At 32.8% G+C, this 20,827-nt stretch overlaps 2 protein-coding genes across 4 annotated transcripts; one reads left to right on the top strand and one right to left on the bottom strand.

Moving 5' to 3' along the window:
- Positions 1-319: 319 nt before the first annotated feature.
- LOC123224545 (phospholipase A(1) DAD1, chloroplastic-like) lies at positions 320-2,008 on the top strand. The gene has a single exon (XM_044648268.1). It carries the CDS (start codon positions 660-662, stop codon positions 1,923-1,925), a length of 1,266 nt encoding a protein of 421 aa, XP_044504203.1. The 5' UTR covers positions 320-659; the 3' UTR covers positions 1,926-2,008.
- A 1,787-nt stretch (positions 2,009-3,795) lies between these two features.
- Positions 3,796-12,110, bottom strand: LOC123223768 (protein VASCULAR ASSOCIATED DEATH 1, chloroplastic-like). Of its 3 annotated transcripts, none has more exons than XM_044647128.1 (18): positions 11,787-12,110; positions 11,018-11,077; positions 10,762-10,812; positions 10,467-10,532; positions 10,273-10,368; positions 10,077-10,178; positions 9,540-9,640; positions 9,245-9,426; positions 8,103-8,143; positions 7,890-7,977; positions 7,673-7,759; positions 7,497-7,551; positions 5,874-5,940; positions 5,171-5,270; positions 4,911-4,972; positions 4,769-4,811; positions 4,371-4,672; positions 3,796-4,236 (listed from the first exon to the last, which is right to left on the bottom strand). In XM_044647128.1, exons 4-18 carry the CDS (start codon positions 10,524-10,526, stop codon positions 3,991-3,993), a joined length of 1,632 nt encoding a protein of 543 aa, XP_044503063.1. In that variant the 5' UTR covers positions 10,527-10,532; positions 10,762-10,812; positions 11,018-11,077; positions 11,787-12,110; the 3' UTR covers positions 3,796-3,990. The 3 variants fall into 3 exon arrangements, with proteins under 3 accessions (XP_044503063.1, XP_044503061.1, XP_044503062.1); XM_044647126.1 differs by having other exon boundaries at positions 11,635-12,101; XM_044647127.1 differs by having other exon boundaries at positions 11,018-11,142; positions 11,635-12,096.
- Between the last annotated feature and the right edge of the window lie 8,717 nt (positions 12,111-20,827).

Here is a 20,827-nt window from a genome sequence, read left to right as displayed (position 1 = left end):
CTTATCCATCAATTAATTATTAGATTATGATTTTAGTCATTAATCATATCAATTGAAATTAGAGTTGGAGATTCAAATTTAAAAAGATAGATTTGATATTAATAAACTGAAAATTGTATTTAATTAAAAAATAATTTAATTTAAATCAACTTAAACTTAAATATTTCAATCAATTCAAATTCTATTCATTTATAAGAAAGAATTCAATCCTTAACTCACTCATTTGAGCAGAGCCCTAAGTGGATGAGAAATGCATCCAACGTGCCAGAACGCGTCGTTCCATGGTCGGAAGACAGACTTGTGATTTTGTAAAATTGACAGAGATAGTTAGAGTGTGGGGCAGTGGCGCTGTGTGGTCAAAAGTCTTCTTCCAGCTTAAGAATAGATCTGGTCCACTCATCATCATCGTTACCTACGGTGGGTCCAACAGCCGTTTTTCCCGAGAATCCGTCTTTAATTTGCATCAATCAAATCATCGGCCAACCCACTGAAACTGCACTCTCTAATTCCCTTCCACTGTTACAAAACTTTGCATGCACCGCCGTCCACTCGCTGATTGGCTACTTCTTTCTATAAATACTCTTTCATTGATTCTTCTTCTCTCAGTTCTCAGCTTCCACTCAAACTCTAACGATAATTCTGTATTCTTTTAATTCAGTATGAAATTTCCTATTGGCGTGGTGAAGCCATGCAGCAACTACAAAGACTTGGTTCTCACGAAATGTTGCGTCACGGCCACCACCACCACCACCTCCGCCGCCGCCGCCAGTAACATCTCTTCTCTGAAGCAGATTAACACTAAGTCTTTAGCAGCTAAAAACCCAAAATTCTCATTGAGCTCAGTTGAATATGGCTCTCTCACTCACTCAGTCAAACTAGGAAAGAATTGGATGGAATATCAAGGAAGCAACAATTGGGAAGGTTTGCTCGACCCACTGGACCATAATCTACGAACTGAAATTCTACGTTATGGGCAATTCGTTGAAGCAGCTTATCGCTCTTTCGATTTTGACACTTCTTCTCCGACTTTTGCTATGTGTAAACACCCCAGGAATTCACTTTTCACACGCTCCGGAATCGGAGAAACTGGCTATAAAATGACAAAGAATCTACGAGCCACTGCTGGAGTACAGTTACCAAGCTGGGTTGATAGAGCGCCAAGCTGGGTCTCCACACGGTCAAGCTGGATTGGTTACGTGGCAGTTTGCCAGGACAGGGAAGAGATTGCGAGGCTTGGAAGACGTGACGTGGTGATTGCCTTCAGAGGAACGGCTACTTGCTTAGAATGGCTCGAAAATTTACGAGCCAACTTAACGGGTTTACCCGATGATATGGCTCGTGATAATCATGTTCCTAAAAAATGCAGGGCCATGGTGGAGAGCGGATTTCTGAGTCTCTACTCTTCAAGAACAGACACGTGTCCTAGTTTACAAGAAACGGTGAGAGAAGAAATTTTAAAGATTATTGAAATGTACGGTGATGAACCACTTAGTTTCACCATCACCGGTCATAGTCTGGGAGCTGCACTTGCTACACTTACAGCTTACGATATAAACTCAAGCTTTCCCAGTGCACAGATGGTGACTGTTATTTCATTCGGAGGGCCACGTGTAGGCAACAGAAGCTTTAGATGCCAGCTGGAAAGAAGTGGGACCAAGATTCTTCGTATCGTGAATTCAGATGATCTCATAACGAAAGTACCTGGATTTGTGATTGATAATAATGAAGTGGCAAACAAGGAGGCGGTAAACGTGGCAGGAATTCCAAACTGGTTTAAAAAGCGCGTGGAAGACACACAGTGGGTTTATGCTGACGTGGGAAAAGAGCTGAGACTTTGCAGCAGGGATTCTCCTTACCTCAGTAATGTTAATGTGGTGACTTGTCACGAGCTCAGTACGTATCTCCACTTAGTTAATGTATCGTGAGTTCCACGTGTCCATTTAGAGACTCGGCAAGAGCTTGTTTTTTTGAATTTTAAAAAAATTCATACAAGTGTGTGTATATGAAGAGAGAGAGAGAGAGAGAGAGAGGGGTGTAAATTTCGTTTGTTGGTCTTCCCATTCATATTATTTTGTGTGTGGATGCGAGAAGTAGTGATATAAGATGGAGTGTAAAGGAGATGAGATCTGGCTAGTGATTAGTCGTATTTTTTAAATTATTTTTATAAATATTAATGTGTTATTTTATTTTTAATTTAAATATATATATTTATTTATTTATTTATTTATAAGAGAGAAAGTTTTCATTTCGTGATGGATTTTATTCCAAGTAACAATAAGGCATGTGCATAATAGTCGGTGGTCAGACACACAAACCTTATGGTTGCCTTCTTGGCGAAAGTCAACCCTTCAATATATAAAAACATTTGATATCTAAAGTCTTGTGCATCAAAATTGTGAACTTTAGCTTGATGTTTGTGTTGAACAGATTATTTATCACCAATTCAACTATAAAAGATCCAACAAAAGATATATCTTATGTTTATTACAATGTGATTTGAATAAAGTAAAAGGAAAATTAAAATAGACAAAAGGATTTTTAGTATGGTTCATTCCGATGGTTACAAAACTTATGTTCATGGTCATGGTGTGTTATTAGCTTAATGTTATAGGATATCTTGAAAAGGATATATTTATACATAGGAAGAGTAATTGGTTAGAAAATGTGATTGATCATTGGTGTTGCAATTAATCACAAATTATAATTGCTTAGAGAAGTTTTATTGAAATGATACTTGTCCCACAAGTAGGAGAATATTGTGCAGCACAACCTATACATTGTTATTAGGTTTTGACAACTTTCACTCATAACTCCTTAGTAAAACTAGATTTGATTAGAATACTTCAAGCTTAAATCATTATTTGGCTTGACTCAAACCCACTTTATTAGCATTATTATATCAGAGTTTGTCTCTACAGTGATACTTATTATTTCTCTCTGATGATTCTTTTTCTCTTATTTAACAATTTGAACAAGTCAAATTTAATTTCAAATTGATTATTGTAAATTTAAATTAAACTCGAATTGGTTTTTGTTAGACTTGAGTTGCCCTTATTATGATTTTATACAAAAGTGTTGAATAATAATCAGATTAATTTGTAGAGAAATTGAAAAGAGGTGGACGGCTAAAGGGTGTGTGGCGTGTGTGTGTGTGTGTGTGTTTGAAAGTTTTGAAGTTGGTGTATGGCAGGGATTAAGTAGGAAACTCCATTGAAGGGCAGTTGTTAGTGAGAAAATTAAAACAATGTGGAACATGCACACCCAAAATTAAGCACAAGTCTTAAATAAGTGGTACTGCAAATTCCTGAATTCAACTTTATTTTACCCTCTCCGCCCCACTACATACATCTTTATTTTCTTCAATCCTTGTCAGAATCTTTTCTGTCCAATAACATTCAAGTGAGTGAGGGACATTGATACACTGCATCTGTATGTATGAGTTTCTCTATTTCCTGTTTGCGTGCAAGGAATTACAAGCTCTGAAAGTCGGTGGTCCATTCTAAATCAAATAAACCTCAAAGTCTTCCACCTCCCACTTAAGCTTTCATTGAATGAATCCCGGACCAAAACAAAAGTTCCTTGTAAGAGTCACAACACGTATATGAAAAAATCTCTCTCTCTCTCTCTCTGTGTGTATATATATATATATATATATATATATTTCAACTTCTCCTTAACAATAAAGGGACACTCTAATCAACAGATGAACAAACTACAACTTCACATCAATTCATTCGATCTGAGATTTGAAACCTAGTCGCTTGTTAGTAAATCATCAGTTTCTGCGACCAGTCATTGTTTTTCCCAATTTTTTTTTTTTTTATTCACGAAAGTAAACACCCAATTGACCCACTAGTATGATCAAAATTTGTTTCGTAGTAATGAACCAAACATATAAATTACACATATACACGCACGGTATAGAACTACAAAAATATACAATATAGAATTTTTTTTCCTTGTTCTGTAACAAGAAACAGTTATTGACTACTACCTATGAAGATGCCCGAGGTCTTTAAATTGAGCTTTCAAAAATGCATATTCACGCCCCATCCTCTCCAGCCAAGCCTCAACCATAAGCATCTCATCCTTAAGATGGTGCATCCGTTTTTCCAACCAGGCTGTGGTTTCAGCTGATCTTTCTCCTCTCCAACCACCACCCATAACACCCAGATATTCTGATGGAGATGCCACATGAATATATTGGGGTCTATTTAATAGCACAACTATGCTCACCTGAAAATTAAAATTAACCAACACAAAATCTCACAATTCATGCCTACACATGGCTGACTGACAAAGCGAAACATCTAACTAGTTGTCAATTCAATAACTGACAGAATGTAACAGGCTGGTTCAGAATTGCACACCTGCATCAGGATGATCACAGCAAAAGCAATGACTAAGATCAATGAAACAGGGTTTTGCCTCCTCAGAAATGCACAGAATTTTGTCATTGATTCTCTTAACAAAGATGTCACGGCAGTAGCGCCAATCCAGCTTCCTTGCAAGAGATTGCCCACTTGCTGGTTAGTATCTATGGCATATGACGTTGGTACTGTCTGTATTTGGTCATTGATATTGCTTAACCTTTCCAAGGATTGCCCAGTTTTCACTTCCCTTTCAGAATAGGCATCACCATTCAGAATACTGCTATCAGTAGGACCAACATCTGCTTCATGACATTGTACACATAATTAATTACATTTAGTAATTTCATTGCTCACAACACTACCAATAACAATTAAATTATCTACTACAATCTAACCTTCCTGTTTTTCAAGGTTCTTCTGCTTCAACAAATCATGTGCCTGAAAGACAGTTATAATATACAAATAGCTGAAAGTATGTCCATGCAACGTAACTGCAGACCAACACCAAAAAAGAAAAAAAAGAGATAAAGATAATACCATGCCTATCCATGCTTCATAAGCTTCTCGACATTCTTCCAGAGTAGACTGCACTATTTTTCCTGTAACCATGTACACCAACTTGGCATCACATATTCAATATATTTCAACTAGCAAACACATAATAAACTGTAGAAATACCACCCAGCCATCCATCACCCTGAAACTGTAAAGCATACTGTTTACACACAAGCATCTAATAAACTAACATACAAGAAGATGATGTACACATTAATAGTACTTTTTTAGCAGAGGCAAACCTTTCCAAACAGTTTTCTTCGAAAATGCCACATTTACATAAACTCGCAAAATGCAGCCTTCTTTCGATTCATTTCCATATCTTTCTACATCCCAAAGCCCCTATTACACAGAAATAAAGGCCACATTCTTTGGCAAATTAAAGTTGAATCATAGCAACCAGTAAAACAAGGCAATTAGAATATCTGCTACTGAACTATTGTGCAAGTCGTATCTAACAAGCCCACAGTTACAAATATTAGTTAATATGGCCGTTGGACAGAGAGCACCATCTAAAGAGGGAAAGAATGAAAATGAATAATAGATATGAAAATGCCGGAGAGACAAAGAAAACAAAGAGATCACCCACTATAAATGAATATCATATGAGATCAAATTCTAACTCCGTAAGAATTTAGCATGGCAAAAAGCCAGGAAGCAAGTGATGAGCAATTTTAGAAGATTCACAATAAAATTTATGCATCATCTTACATAATGCATTATTTTATACAGTCAAATGTTAACAGACATGCATCAATTCTTAGCAGTTGCAGTTAGATAAAAAGACAAAACTTAATACTTAAATTATAACATCAGCTTGTTGCATAATTCTTGTTCAGACTTGATTCCATGATCTGCTTCTAAATAAAACATGATGGAACATTTACATTAGCTGGAAACTAGGAAAGAAACTTAAATTTTTAAAAACTAAACAACAGTTTGTACCTCTACACAAAAATAATCTCCATAAGGTACATCATTGATTTCTTGTGATGTCGCAATAACCAAGTGACTGGAAAAAATAAATGTCATTATGTCAATAATAACACATAAATTGGTGACAAAATCATAGAATACACAAGATATTTGAGGGATAATCCATGGTTAAGACCTAAAAAGAAATGAATAGAACAATTAAAATAACTACACAAAGCACAAATACAGAGTTATATACAAAAAGAATAATAAAATAAAACCAACTGTGGTGGGTACAAATTTAAGCATTTAATAGGCCAAAAGACTTGTTCCCACCCAAGGTTTGATGTAATTTCAAAGTCTCGTCCGTCAATTTAAAAAAAAAAAATGAATATAGAGTTATATACAAAAAGAATAACTACACAAAGCACAAATACATAGTTACATACAAAAAGAATAATAAAACAAAACCAACTGTGGTGGGTACAAATTTAAGCATTTAATAGGCCAAAAGACTTGTTCCCACCGAAGGTTTGATATAATTCCAAAGTCCCACCTACCAATTTTCAAAAACCCAAACACCCACCCTTAAGCCAATTTCTATTAAAAATCTCAGTTAAGGTTAGCGGTAAAATCGTCATTTAATAAAAAATTTTAAAAATTAAAGTTTTAACATATTTCCCCCAAGGGTTTGTAGTTTTTCCTTGCTACTACTCCTCCAGTGACTGGAGTCTGCCAACCTCCATACCAATGCTCCTCTCTCTTCCAGACAATAACGAATCGTCGGCCAATCAAAGGTGGATCAATGATTTATCAATACGAAGATTAAACAAATATGAGTTACACAGATCTGTTTCTTCCAACCGATCTATGCGTTGGCTGATGCACAGATCGACCAAAAGAAGATTTTATTCTTCCGACTGATTTGTGCGTCAGAAGAAACCAATCTGTGGGTCAAAAGAAACAGATCTGTGCGTCAGAAGAAACAAATCTATGCGACGTATAAAACTGTTTTGTCTTACCGTCAACGATTCATCATTGTCCGAGAGACGGAGGAGTGCCAATATGAAAGTTAGTCGGCTCCGGTCACCGGAGAAGTAGAAACAAGACAAAACTATAAACCCTAAATGGGAAATGTTTATTTTTCAAACCTTATGTAAGGGCGAAATGATAGATTTTTAAACCTAAAGAGGAAATGTGATAAAACTTTAAATTTTAAAATTTTTTTATTAAATGATGGTTTTACCTCTAACTCTAACTGAAATTTTTAACAGAAATTCGTTCATAGGTGAGTATTTGAGTTTTTGAAAGTTAGCAGGTGGGACTTTGGAATTACATCAAACCTTGGGTGGGAACAAGTCTTTTGGCCCATTTAATATAAGCTAAAATGCATGCACAACACCTCATCATTATTGCTCAGTGGATACAAATTTTGGCTTAAGCTGTCAATGTTTTACTGTGATCAGATTTTCCATCTGTAAAAAATTCTCATATACAACAAAATTCAATTCCTAGAGAGGAGTGTTTACTCTCCTTAATTCCAGTGGAATCAAGTAACATTAAGACTGATGAAGTCGTTGAAATTGATAACTTTTCTATTGACGATATAAATCATAATTAAAAGGAAACGCCAGAAAAAAAATATATAGAAACCTGTTTTTGTAAACTCGAAATTTCTGAATCTCCGCGCAGCTGCCAAATTTAGGACCTTAAAATTAAAAAAAAAAAAAGAATTAAGACTAAACAGCATTAGAATCTGAAAAGAGTCACATCTAAAAGCCACTTAAATCCATACCTCATTTTAACCAAAAGGAGATACAAATACATACCAAAGTATATCTTTATAGGATGTTGAAATGAAACATCACGGGCATGCCCAAATTCATCATGTGGTTTCCATGATGCGCACCGAAATTCTGAAAGCACTCGGCAAAAGAAAAGCAAAGATATAAAATTACATCTCCCTTGATATAGAAAGAACCATCACATAAAATTATGAATTGCATATTCAAGGAAAGACTATTCCATGATCATAAAGCAGACTACCTTTATCTCCACATTTTCTATGAAAAGATTCAGTAAAGTTAACAGCGTCATCCGAAAAAAACAAATAAAAGAACTCCTCTACCTTCATCTGCAGTCCATAAAGAAGAAACACATTCAAAAAAGAACCAATTTTTCGACCTGCAAGTGTTAATAAGAAATTCTATAATATGGTAAAACTTAGAACAGTTTTAATAAAGAAAATTTTAACATTACCAGAAACTTGGTTTCAGCAACCTTGGTAAAACATTCTGGTACTGCATGAGAAAGAAACAGCCAGTTCAAGCTAAAAGAAGACATGAATTCCTCCTTTCTAAAATAACATATGCAGAATGATGAATGCAAATTTAACTACAGTTGATACAAGACCACCTCGTGGCCCATAACACATCCCACATGACGTACATACACCAAAACTAGTATAATCAATAGCGTGTGCATGGTATTTCCAGTCCACAAAACAGGACCTACTTTACAAATCTTTCTAGATCTTTAAATGCCATCTTAGAGTGCCCAAACCTTTCTAGCATCAAACATTAAGTACAGCAGAGAGACAACATGATAAGGAGTATCCTCTTTTTTTCCAAAAAAAAAAAAAAGAGGCTCCGACCACTGCCCTAAAAACAATCCATCTTTAGACCTTAAACAAATTGGAAACAATCAATTTTCTGTTCACAAGTCCTCCAATACATAACCATTCATCAACTTCTAACCCTCTAACCTTAAGCCTATTTGAACACCAATCTGCATACAAACCTTAAAATCATTTCCACTATCACAAACCCCAAGCTCATGAACTCCCCAAAATTAGATCCACTGCATATGTAAAATTAGAAGGGCTACCAAATGGTAAGAACCCTACTCAAAAAGCTATCACAGCAGGCAAAAGAGCCAGGAAAAATTTATCATTATACATCACCACAAGAAGAACCTCTACAGCAGTTAACCAGAATGATTAAGAAAAGAAAAAGATAAGGCAGGATATATCATATACAATCTAAACATCTAAACAAGAAGGCCATATCTACAGTAACTTGAAAGGAGAATCTGCCTCCATGAACATTATCCAATGTCTACGTCCAGTGGCATAGCCCATCCATTTCCATAAGTCACTAACATGTAACTCATCAACCCATTAACAGGTCTCCGCCGTCCAAGGGCACCGGGCAAGACAAGTTAAATTGTTGGTAAAAATATAAACAAGGATCTGTAGTGGTAAATGTGGAAACAAAAACACATCTGATAATCACAATATTGAAAAATAGTAAGACTATACTCATCTCTGGCATGTTACATACAAATACTAATGAAATAAAATAAATAAATAAATAAATCAGAGCTAAAACGAGTTCACTAACTCTTAGGTGCATCATAATTCTCTATCTTCCAATACAAAGTCTTTGTTGAAGATGAAGCGTCAACATTTACAACTGGTTCAGCATCTTGCTCCACATTGTCATCGTGTTTTTCCAATTGTGTTGTTGATAGATCATTTTCAACATCAGATATTTGCTTGGAATCATCTGAAACATCCTCATCCCTGCATTACAAAGGTAAGATCTATAATTAATTCCAAATAATCAAAACCAATAATTCATTTTCATAGGATTCAAAAACCAATATAGATAACATAGATTCATCTTACAAGAGTACCTTCTGATAGAAATCTGCTTATTAATATGATGATTAGAGCTATTGACCTTCTCAATTACAACAGGTCCATTCTCTGGGCTACTAGTTTCAGATGATAAATCCTGAGATAAGATCAAAACATATGAGAAAAGGAACTAAACAAAATAGAACTAAACAAAATAGAACATGCACATAATATTTACCCATTGATGTGAGTGGGAATTGCTCCCTAAGACCTGTGTGATGACACGGTTTTTACCAACAAAACTAGCTGGAATACCATCAGATTTTTGAAATCTAAGCAAAAAAGTTTGCAGTACTTACAGTTAACAATGAGATCCACTAAGTACCAATATTAATTCCTTTATTAGAACACTGCTCCTATAATTGTTAACATTAGACATCATAATAAATATTTGATAATAACTGAACAGAAAAAATATAAGGCAGTTGTTCATAGGGTTATTATATTCCAATTCATAGCCCATCATGATAATATTATGCCTAGAATTTTCAATATATTCAAAACTCAGCTACAATAACTTATCTGTTAAATACCTGCTGCTCAGAGATTCCTTGTGAACCATTCCCATGTTGTACCCATCCATCATTAATGAGCTTGAAAGCTTCATCCCGTGACAAAAATGATGCAAAGAAATACTGTTAAACCGATAAATTAATTTAGAATTTAAAATAATAAAGACAATCACAGCAATAATATAGAACAAAAGAAAGTTTTTGGATATAGAATAACCTTTCTCTCCCCAGCAAGAATTTCTATAGCATTAGGAAAGATCCCAGCTGTCTTTGCTCGTCTTACAATTGTAATTTCATGGAATGGGATAACTTTCTAGAGCGTATACTCATCAAATTTCAGGAGGCAACTGATATCAGCAATATTCAATAGCAATTATCAATATATATATACAATTGAAATTTTAAGATTACCTTTGTCTCAAATCCAAATATGTTGGAATAGAAGCATATATAATGGACAAACAGGTACATATGCCCCTACAACAGATAAATAATTTGTAAATATCAGGAAACCAACAAACTTAGGCATCACACCCACCAAAGTTAATAAGAGAGTACAGCTGCAAAAACTGTGGCAGAGAACTCAATATGTCATGATTTTATAACAGGAAGGCAAGGTGGCATAAGAAAAACTACAACAGTCTTAGCAAATTTTCTTCAAAGAGAAGGAAGCCCAAACAAAGAACAGAGGCAAATTAAAGATTACCTGAAGAAGAATGCTCTCTTGGAATGCACAATTGAAATCTTGAACAAGAACCTATATTAGAAAATATATAATAAAACAATATTTTATTAGAAGGGAGGGGAATATATATTTTTTTGTTAGAAACATGTATGAAATTAAAAAAAAAAAGTTTCTATCAAATTTCAGGGTTGACATATATGCATCAAAGGTTCTTCAATAAACAAAAATGCCTATCAATTTATATGCAAAAAGTTAGAGATAATCTAACATCACTCACTTCGTTAGGTGGAAGACGAAACAATTGCCGATACTCTTCACTTCTTAACGCCAATGAAGACTGCAATAGACAAAAGCATAAGTGCCATACATGAGTCCACAATTTTCATAAAATATCTGCTTTTTCTGCACAATTAATAAACAACACAATAGCATCAATGGCCAGAGCACAAAAGCAATCAAAAAGGAAAAAAAACGAGGATAGCAATAAAATAAATAAACACTTCCGTTATGTTTGAAATAAAGCAAATTACAACTCGGGTTTGAACTCAACAACTCAACATAATTATTTAAGAAAAACTAATACAAAGATCTAAGTTATGAGTAAATTCAAGAGTTAGTTTAATCTCCTAGGGCCGAACAGATGTGTAACCAAGTTATTCAAAACCAGATGAAGGCAGGGGAAGAAACATCTAGTTCAATTGAAAATGAAAATAAAAGATTAAAAAGCAGAAAGCAGAAAGCATCGAGTTACAAATTAAACTAAACGTGAACCAAAAGAGTTCAATATTCGTCAACTAATAAAAAGGTACTTCTCCTTGTTTTCCCAACTAGTTACAAAAATGTGTAACAAATTGATCAGATAAAGCGGCAACAAAAAGAAAGCATAATAGTAACCTGAATTTCAGAGTCTTTATTTGGGTTTGGCGAGGAACTAAACTGATTGTGGCGATCAGGTGAATCCGCGGCGGTGCATGGAATATTGGCGGGAGAAGGTGATTCAGAGGCTAAATCAGAAGATGATAATCGGGAGGGAGATGGATCCATACCTCCAGATAAGTTGATCCTCTCCTCTACAGTAGCTGAAACCACTTCCATAGACCGTAAAAAGAAATATCTAGGGTTTCTCACAACAGAATTGGAGTAGTTGTTATGCGAAAAAGAAAGTAACGCGTCAATCACAAGGGAGGTAGTTGGTTGATTCAGTAACGGACAAAGAACGGAACCGTCATTTCATTTTGAGTCGAATTTCAGTCTACTTTTAATCAAACACACAAAGATGTCGACTTGACTTATACAAACGTGGCATTCATTATAAGAAGCAGATAATTACAATCACGGCCGACCGCATATCACCCATCGGCGACACAGCGGATGACTGTCAGACTGTCAGCTTTTGAATTTGGCTCCCTAAAATATTTATTTAAAAAATGTGCTTGGTGACATTTAATTTGTTGATTTTTAAATTTTTCAGTAAAAGATAATAGATTGATTTGAATTATTTAATTTTGAATCGAACGAATTAAATTACGTTTATTTTTAAGATCAAATTAATAATTAAATTGTTTTTAACAAATCTTGACTCATCAATTTTAGGCCAAATTTTAACTGGTTTTTTAATTTACACCAATCCGGAGTTGTATTTATACAGAGTCAGCGCGGGTCAAATCAGGCCTTTATTATATTGTTATTTTTATAATTAATAGGCCAAATGTTTCCCGCCCAAAGTATTCTCTTATGCAAGCTCTCACCCTTTAACTTTAAAAATTCTATTTATCCACTTATAAGCAATTAAAGTCAACGAAATTCTATTCTTTAAAATTGTTTTTCTTTTTTTTTTTCTAAACCCTAAAACTAATAATTTTTCTCATAAGCCAAATTTTAAAAAATAATATTTTTCTTTCTAAGGTTTTGGTTTTCAAAATTCGATATCATTTTTTTCTCCGGTAGTCACTCCCTTACCTTGTTTCCCTCTAGTTGACAATCTTAAACCCAACAAAAGACAATGTTTCATTGGGGAAGACGAAGTCAGTTTTGTCTTCAAGACGAAGCTAAGTTATTTTTGACATTAATTGACGTTATTCATGCTTTCAAACGAGAGAAACTTGATCATTGAAGGGAGAGAAGGCATCGAGCGATATTCGTTGTCAACGATAACATTGAATTTGACATCAAAGATCTAGAAACTAAACCTTAGGGGAAAACTGTTATTTTTTAAAATTGAGTTAAGGAAAAACTTTTAGTTTTTAAAGTTTAGAAAAGGAAAAGAGATTAAATTTTAGTTTATTTTTAATATTACAGATAAAATAACGATTTTACTTCTAAAATTATTAATTTTTAATTACTCATGAGTGAATATTTAAAATTTTTAAAATTAATAGATAGAAACTTGAGATAAGAAAATATTTTAGATGAGAATAAATTATTTGGTTATATCAGACTTTAAATAGTAATTTAAATCAAGTGGGTTAATTTAAATACATTATAAATTAGATTTAAAATTAAATTATTTTAAAATAAAATTTGAATTTTAAACATAGAATTCTAATAGATTTATCATGTCAAAAACTGACTATTCTCCTTCCCTGAGCCACCCATTGTGTTTTTTTATGCTCATTAGGCACACGTTTAATGCGCTCTTCACAACTTGAAAAACTTTTTGCACATGGATAAAGCACGTCTGCAACAGAATCTATAATAGGATTTGTTCAGAAAACGATGACATCACCCATCTATATAATACCTAAAACTTAGTTGCTTTCTAGTCTCAGCTAAACCCCATAAAGGAAGAATACTTAAATGCAATTAGAGTTGGATCCAAATCCAATTGAGTTGAATTTGGTTGTCAATTTGACTTGGTCAATTGAGTATTAAACGAACTCAATTGGGATGAGTCTGAAATATTTTTTTAACGTGTTTCATTCATTAAACTTGAGAGTTTAGAAGAACTTAATTTCGATAAATTAAAGTATTATCATTTTGAATAATATATATATAAATAATATTTTTTTTATTGATTTTAGTTTAGTTATAATATTAAAATTGAGTTTAATTCAAATATTTAAATTCAATTTGATTTATGATTGAATTTATATATATATATTTTTGAATCGAATTAAGTTTAAGTGAAACTCGTAGAGACTATAAAATCAAATCCGAACCCGCGTAAGCTTGAGTACAAAATTTAATGCAATAATTCAGTGGAGATGGCTAATTCTAGCTGCTCTTCTTTCTTGTCTGCATCTTCCTCAACGTTGAGTAAAATCCTCATTGGTAACTTCTAAGTTCACACCAGCGTTAGTCTCTTTGACTGGAATCTTAACCCGTTGATCGTCGTCATTTCCTTCGCCTTTTCTGTGGTATCCAATCATCTGACTTAAAATTTGTCTTCTGCAAAACTTACCAAAAACTAGTAATTTTTCTAGGAAATTTACGCTACAACGATATCATTATCCTTAACTGCAGTGAGAAGATGAATAGTGGAAAGACGTATATTTACTTCACATCACTTCCATATCTCTTCTCACGGCGTATGAGTATGTTATACTTATTATATATGAAGGCTGATGATGACGACGTTTCATATTATGATTTCGTAATTCCATGCAATAGCATGAAGAAGCCGTTCGTGGACTACATGTATTGTTGAATGGATTGGAAGTTCTGATATGCCTGCAAATGAATACTTATGGACAAGTTGGTTGAAGTTGGGGAATAAGCCAATAAGCCAATAAGCCAGCCATGTATGATTATCCACGAACAAAACGTAAGGTGTTCACATGAACTCTACTTGAAACCATCGGGATTCATTGACCGATGAGATGGGATCAATGGGGAAGATCCGAACTGTTTGACATTAAATTCTAGCTCAAATTAAATAAGTTGAATTTGAACCAATAATTAGTTTAGACTGATCCATATTGGATAAACTCAAATCGGATCTAAAATTAATGTTTTTTAAACTAAGATTGAACTTTAGTTGATGATCTTGAAATAATTCTTTAGATTTAAATTGGTTTCTAAGCTAGGGCTTATTCTTACATGGCATAGATCAAATCCAACTCCAGTTTTGCATGGTTGAGTGCAGCCCTGAGGAAATCTAATCTTTTGTTGCTCAAACGGGCCGTGGTTGATTGAGCTTTAACTCATTCTACGCCAAAACGTGATCCCAAAGCCCAACTTCTCCCCTTCTCCTTAGATTTACTTTATCAAACCTATTAAATTACTAAATATCCTACCTCTATTTTTTATATTAATTAGGCCAAAGGACTATTTGCAACCCAAAGTATACTCATCTCTAAGAATGCCCCCCTTAACTTTGAAAATCTCAAATACCCGCCGATGAGCAGTTAAAATTAATAAAACTCTAACCCCTTAAAATTTTATCTTTTTTTCCTCCTCTAAACTTTACAAATTAAAAGTTTCCCCCCAACCGAAGTTTTAAAAAATGATAGTTTCTCCCTAGGGTCTAGTTTTCATATCTCTGACGTCAACTCCGACACCATTGTCAACGACCTCTCCCTCCTGAAGCTTTATCTCCCTTTGAGGGTCTCTCTTCACCCATTTGGATGTCTAATTAGTGCTGAATAAGGCTTGGGAGATGACGGGAGACAGACAGTTTTGTCAAAAATATGAAGCTCTTCATCTTCCTCAAAGAAGACGAGCTTCGTTTTTGTCTCCGAAGTCTCATTTGATGTCGATCAGACATCTAAATGAGTGAAAAAAGATCGTTGGAGGGAGCAAAAGCTTTAAGAGGGAGAAACTATTGGCAATGACACTAAAAATCTGGAAACTAAACCCTAGGAGAAAACTGTCATTTTTTAAAATTTGGATTAGGGAAAAACTTTTAGTTTTTAAAGTTTAGAAGAGGAAAGAAAAATTATATTTTAGTTTATTTTGAATATTATAGATAAAATAATAATTTTATCTCTATTATTGTTAATTTTAACTAATTATGGGTAGATATTTAAAATTTTTAAAGTTAAAAAAGAAATTGAAAAAACAGCATGAGTGTTGCGGTGTTGGGGCGAGGGTGAGAGGGGAATAAGTCCTTCGGCCAACAAAAATTGGTACTTTATTGGAGCCAAGACAATGTAGAAATAGTGCACACAACACTAGCACATGATTGGGTTGGGTGAGATGAATCACGTAACGTTTATGATGGAACGTATAATAAAGAGCAGACAATTGAAGTCAAAAAGATTAAATTATATTTTTCTAATTCCACTTTTACTATTTCTAAAATCTTGAAAACAAGTCGGCACTTTAAGAAATTTGGATCTCAATATCTTTAAGGCTAATAATAGGCAGAGATAAATTTACACTACAAACTCAAAACATGGATTCCACTAAAGAATTGTGTGTCTAATACTAATATAAGATAAATACCCTTTATCTTATAAATAAATTTATATGTAATACAACCAAAATAGCCACTAAGAAAAGTTTAAAGTGGACCGAATGCTAAGTGACAAAGGGATCATGGAAGAACCGACCTTTGAATGACTGTCTTTTACTAATTCCAACGCTCAGTCAAATCCTACGCTTTCAATCCCCTAATTTGCCCTTTTCAAAAAGCAATTAACAACTGATATCCCCACAGCACAACCCCAAGAAATTACAAAACACTTTCTTTTTCGGAAAATGTGGGTATAAGTAGTAAAAAATTGGGCTAATCATTTGAATCACCATATACACCTTTTATGGGATTTGAGTCTCACATGCCCACCTCAATAATTGATCGTGACCGTCTAATTCTTAGAAAGCGAAACGACTATTACCACCCAAAGGATAACGAAAATTAAAGTGATCCTAACTAACTTTTAAAAACTCAAATGTCTACCCATTTATTAGTTTTAACTATTATAATCAATGATAAAACCATCAATTAAAGATTTTTATTTAAATTAAAAAAGTTATTTTTTTTATTTTAGTTTTAAAAACTAATCATTTTTTGTATAACTTAATTTTAAAAAATTAAGATTTCACCCCCATTATATATGGTTTTTTAGGATTTCATATTTTAAAATGAGTTACCCACCTCAAAATTCGAAATATTACATTTATACCTTAAAAACTTCATTTCATCTTTTCAACGACGGTTATTACCAATGTTCCTTGCTAGTGATATCTCTCATTCTTTCATGGTGGTTTTCCAACACAAAAAACCACTAAAAATTTGATTGAAATAGTAGGATTTTCGTGTATAGATCTATGCAAAAATCACATAGATCCGTGTGATGATCTATGCGTCGACAGATGCATAGATTAGTCAGACGGTGTCACATGGATGACGCCCACATTTGTGCGATGTCATCCAATAGATCTATTTAATTTTTGCACAGATTTATGCACAAAAAAATTGGCTATTTCAATCAGATTTTTGATGATTTTTACAACAAAAACCACTATAGATGAGGGGAGATGTCACCAGCAAGGGAGTTGCGAAGAACAGTCATCGAAAAGATAGAATAAAAATTTTGGGGTGTAAATCAGTGTTTCAAAGTTTGAGGGGCGTAGTACATTCTAAAATATAAAACCCTAAAAATCATATATAGTGGGGCTAAAAGATTAATTTTTTAAAATTAAATTAACAGATAAATAGTCAATTTTTAAAAATAAAAAGAAAAAAAGAAATTAATTTTTATTTGTTTAAATAAATCAGGAAAAACCACTCAGTTTATTATAAGGTTAAAAAGAAATCAATTTTTTTTTATTTAAATAAAAATTCTAAATAATGATTTTACTCTTGAGTATATCAATCGAAACTAATGAATTGATAGATATTTAGGTTTTTAAAAATTAGACAAGGTCACTTCAGGTTTTTACTATACCTTAAACAGGGGAAAGTCTTTTAGCCTTCTTAGAATTTACAAGCAGCCTCTATGCCATTCATTCAATTTTTCTTTCTAATAAAAAACTTATAATAACTAAATTACTCTTTTAGGATATGACCCACTATATCAATTAAGTAAAATTCTAAATTTTATCTTGTTATATCATAATTTTTACAGAAGGATAAGATTTGAGTTAAATAAAACCTAAATATAATTTAACCTGAGTTTAAATCAAATTTATAATGGTTAATTTAAACTCGTTTAAACTAATTAAAAATATCATCAAAATATTATCAATAGAATGAATAACATGACTAATAAGATAAATAGTATAATTAGTGAGATAAATAGTATTAATAAAGGGGATATCAATTAAATTTGTTGAGTTAAAATTGAAACTTAAATCAAATCGAATCAAGTTAGCACAATTTAAATCCAACCCTAGTTACAAGTAAATTCACGTAAAACTAACTCTGGCTTGACTTATTAGTGGCTTGAACAAGTTAAGTTCAAGCTAAAAAATGATTATTTTATTGAATTTGAACTCGATTTGTGATAAATATCTTGTTTATATCATTATAATAAAGTTTATCTAGTTAATAATTTATTTTGTATATATAATTTTTCTCTTTTACCGATAATTTATTTTTTCTGTTATTATCATTCACAAACTCAAATGAGCTGAATATAAATTAACTACTATAAATTTAAACTAAAGTTTAAAATGATCCTTATTTCGACTCAGCCCATCTCGAATCTACTTTATAACATTTTTACTTCCTTTCATTTTCATATAATATTTTTCACTGGATTCTAATTAATAAAAGCTTGTTCATGTTGGACTGCAGATTGGAGACGAAGCTGACCCTTCACTGACTTGGTTTATTACTTGGTCGCTCTTTCTTTTTATTGGTCCTTATCCCCGTCCCCAGCCCAACCCTCTTCTTGCCCATTGTACACTGCCAGTGCCAGCCACCGCTTGACCATGCACGCGCACGGGTCCTTTTCTTGACTGTCCAAATCCTTACCCATTGCTCGACGCATTTTCTTGCTATGTTATTGTCGATGTCCTTTAGATGCTTCTCATCGCCACCTTCCAAATGTCAACTACTGCTCATAACTGGACTACACTTGCATCATTGCGAATCTTTCTAAGCAAAGTGGGAACTGGGATGTGCTCTCCCCTGCGCCAAAAGAAAAAGAAAAAAAAAAAAAAAGAATTATTGCCAACAACTTCTTCAGTTTAAAGCTTTATTAATAAAGGAACTGATTACCTTAAGAATAATGGGATTTTTTTCGGCTTTCTCTGGTCAACATTTTCTGCTTTAAATTGTTTGAAATTGTCATGCTGTCAATTTACAAACTCTTGGAAATTAGATGGAACAGATGCCTAGCCATTATATACAGTATACAGCGGTGCTTTAAGTCAGGGATAAAATTTTTAGAAACCTTAGCAATTCATCTTTTAAGATACTATTTATTTTATTGATAATACTATTTATTCTATAGATACTTTTTTAATAATATCATTGATCAATTTAAATTTAATTTAAATTCAATTTAAGTTAACTTTAATTGGTCTAAGTTTAATATTTAGGTTGAACTCTATTTAAATTTAATCTTACCACCAACTTCTAAATATAATATATTGCCTATGATATATATGGACTACTACGATTATAATAATAATAATAAAGTTACAAAGAAAGAGCTATCCACAGTCACTAAATAAAGCAATGAGAATTCAATTATATTTTATGGATATATAACTTTTCTTTAGCGCGGTAAACCCTATATTTGATTAGTATTAATTCTACTCATTAGCCCTATGTTCACATAGGAGTTGTTTAAAATCGGTTTGAGATTGATGGACCTAAATTTTTTTAGCTTGAGTGTTGTAAGATAAGTAAAATATAAACTCGAACATAGACTTGCAAACTATTTGATTTTAAATTTGATACAGATAGTTTGAAATTGGTTTGATTCAAGTATAGTGGTTATTTAAAGCTTGATCAAGATTAAAGATAAATATACGTACATACACACACACACACATATATATGTGTGTGTGTGTGTGTGTATGTACGTATATTTATCTTTAATCTTGATCAAGCTTTAAATAACCACTATACTTGAATCAAACCAATTTCAAACTATCTGTATCAAATTTAAAATCAAATAGTTTGCAAGTCTATGTTGGATATATATATATATATATATATATATATATATATATATATATATATATATATATATATATATATATATGCTTACCATAAAAAAATAACTAGAGCCCAACTTGTAATTTAGATAAAAAATATAGTAAACTCATATGAACTAAATAAAGTCTAATTTGAACTTGACTCATTTATAAGAGTAAACTAAAACCCTTGAATCATGCTTGAATCCAGTTTGATCTATTAAAACTTGATCAAAATATGTTCAATCCAAACTATTAACCAAATTCAAGCAAACTTAAATCGAATTTTCACTAATACTAAACTTAGGGGTAATTCAAACTAAACTAGATAAACTCAATTAAGTTGCTTGAACTTAAGGTTTACCAGTGACTTCACACTCTCCTCATCGACAAATTTCTCTTTTTTTATGAGTAATATTATATATACATAATTTTGATATATAATTTAAGTATATAAATAATATATTATCACTAATTAAATATTATTTTATATTTAATTTAAAATTATTCAATTATATAATAATATATCGTAAATATATTCAAATTAGGTTAAAAAAACACACTCACATAATTTGATTATTATTCTATTACGAGTATTCTCACCTAGACCTGGCCACGGGCCGGTTTGGCCAGTGAACCGGGCTGAAACCGGTCCGGATGAAATCGAAATTGGAACCGACAAACCCGGAATCGAACTGAAACCGAATTTTAATGGTTCGGTTCAGTTTAGCTAATTTTGAATCGTGAAACCGCCGATTCACACCTGATTTATAAACCGACATGTAAACTGACGGTTTACTGTGCTAAACCGAAAATTTTTGAATTTTTTTTAAATTTATTAAACAACCAACGGTTTCCTGCATAGGGAATCATTGGCTTGCAAAAGAAAATCCCCTGCAATTTTTAAAATCACAATTCACCCCCCTATTTTTTTATTTTTTTCAAAAAAAATTTTCCTATATATATTCTCATTCAAATTTCAATCTCTCCACTCTCTTACTCAATCCTTCAAACTCTTATTCTCATTCTTTCAACTCTTAATACTCTCTCAATC

The sequence above is a fragment of the Mangifera indica genome, chromosome 8 (genome assembly GCF_011075055.1).
Source record: "Mangifera indica cultivar Alphonso chromosome 8, CATAS_Mindica_2.1, whole genome shotgun sequence".
NCBI lineage: Eukaryota > Viridiplantae > Streptophyta > Magnoliopsida > Sapindales > Anacardiaceae > Mangifera > Mangifera indica.
Note: the sequence above shows the minus strand (reverse complement) of the source record. Positions and strands in the feature narration are given on the sequence as shown.

Bases quoted from the DNA above. Each gene is read 5' to 3' on its own strand.
- LOC123224545 (XM_044648268.1), top strand. From the start codon at position 660: ATGAAATTTCCTATTGGCGTGGTGAAGCCATGCAGCAACTACAAAGAC.
- LOC123223768 (XM_044647126.1), bottom strand. From the start codon at position 11,835: ATGGAAGTGGTTTCAGCTACTGTAGAGGAGAGGATCAACTTATCTGGA. The intron at 10,533-10,761 runs GTAATCTTTAAT...TATCTGTTGTAG, and splicing joins AAGAGAGCATTCTTCTTCAG to GGGCATATGTACCTGTTTGT. The intron at 4,673-4,768 runs GTTAGATTGTAG...GTCATGAAGCAG, and splicing joins GAACCTTGAAAAACAGGAAG to ATGTTGGTCCTACTGATAGC.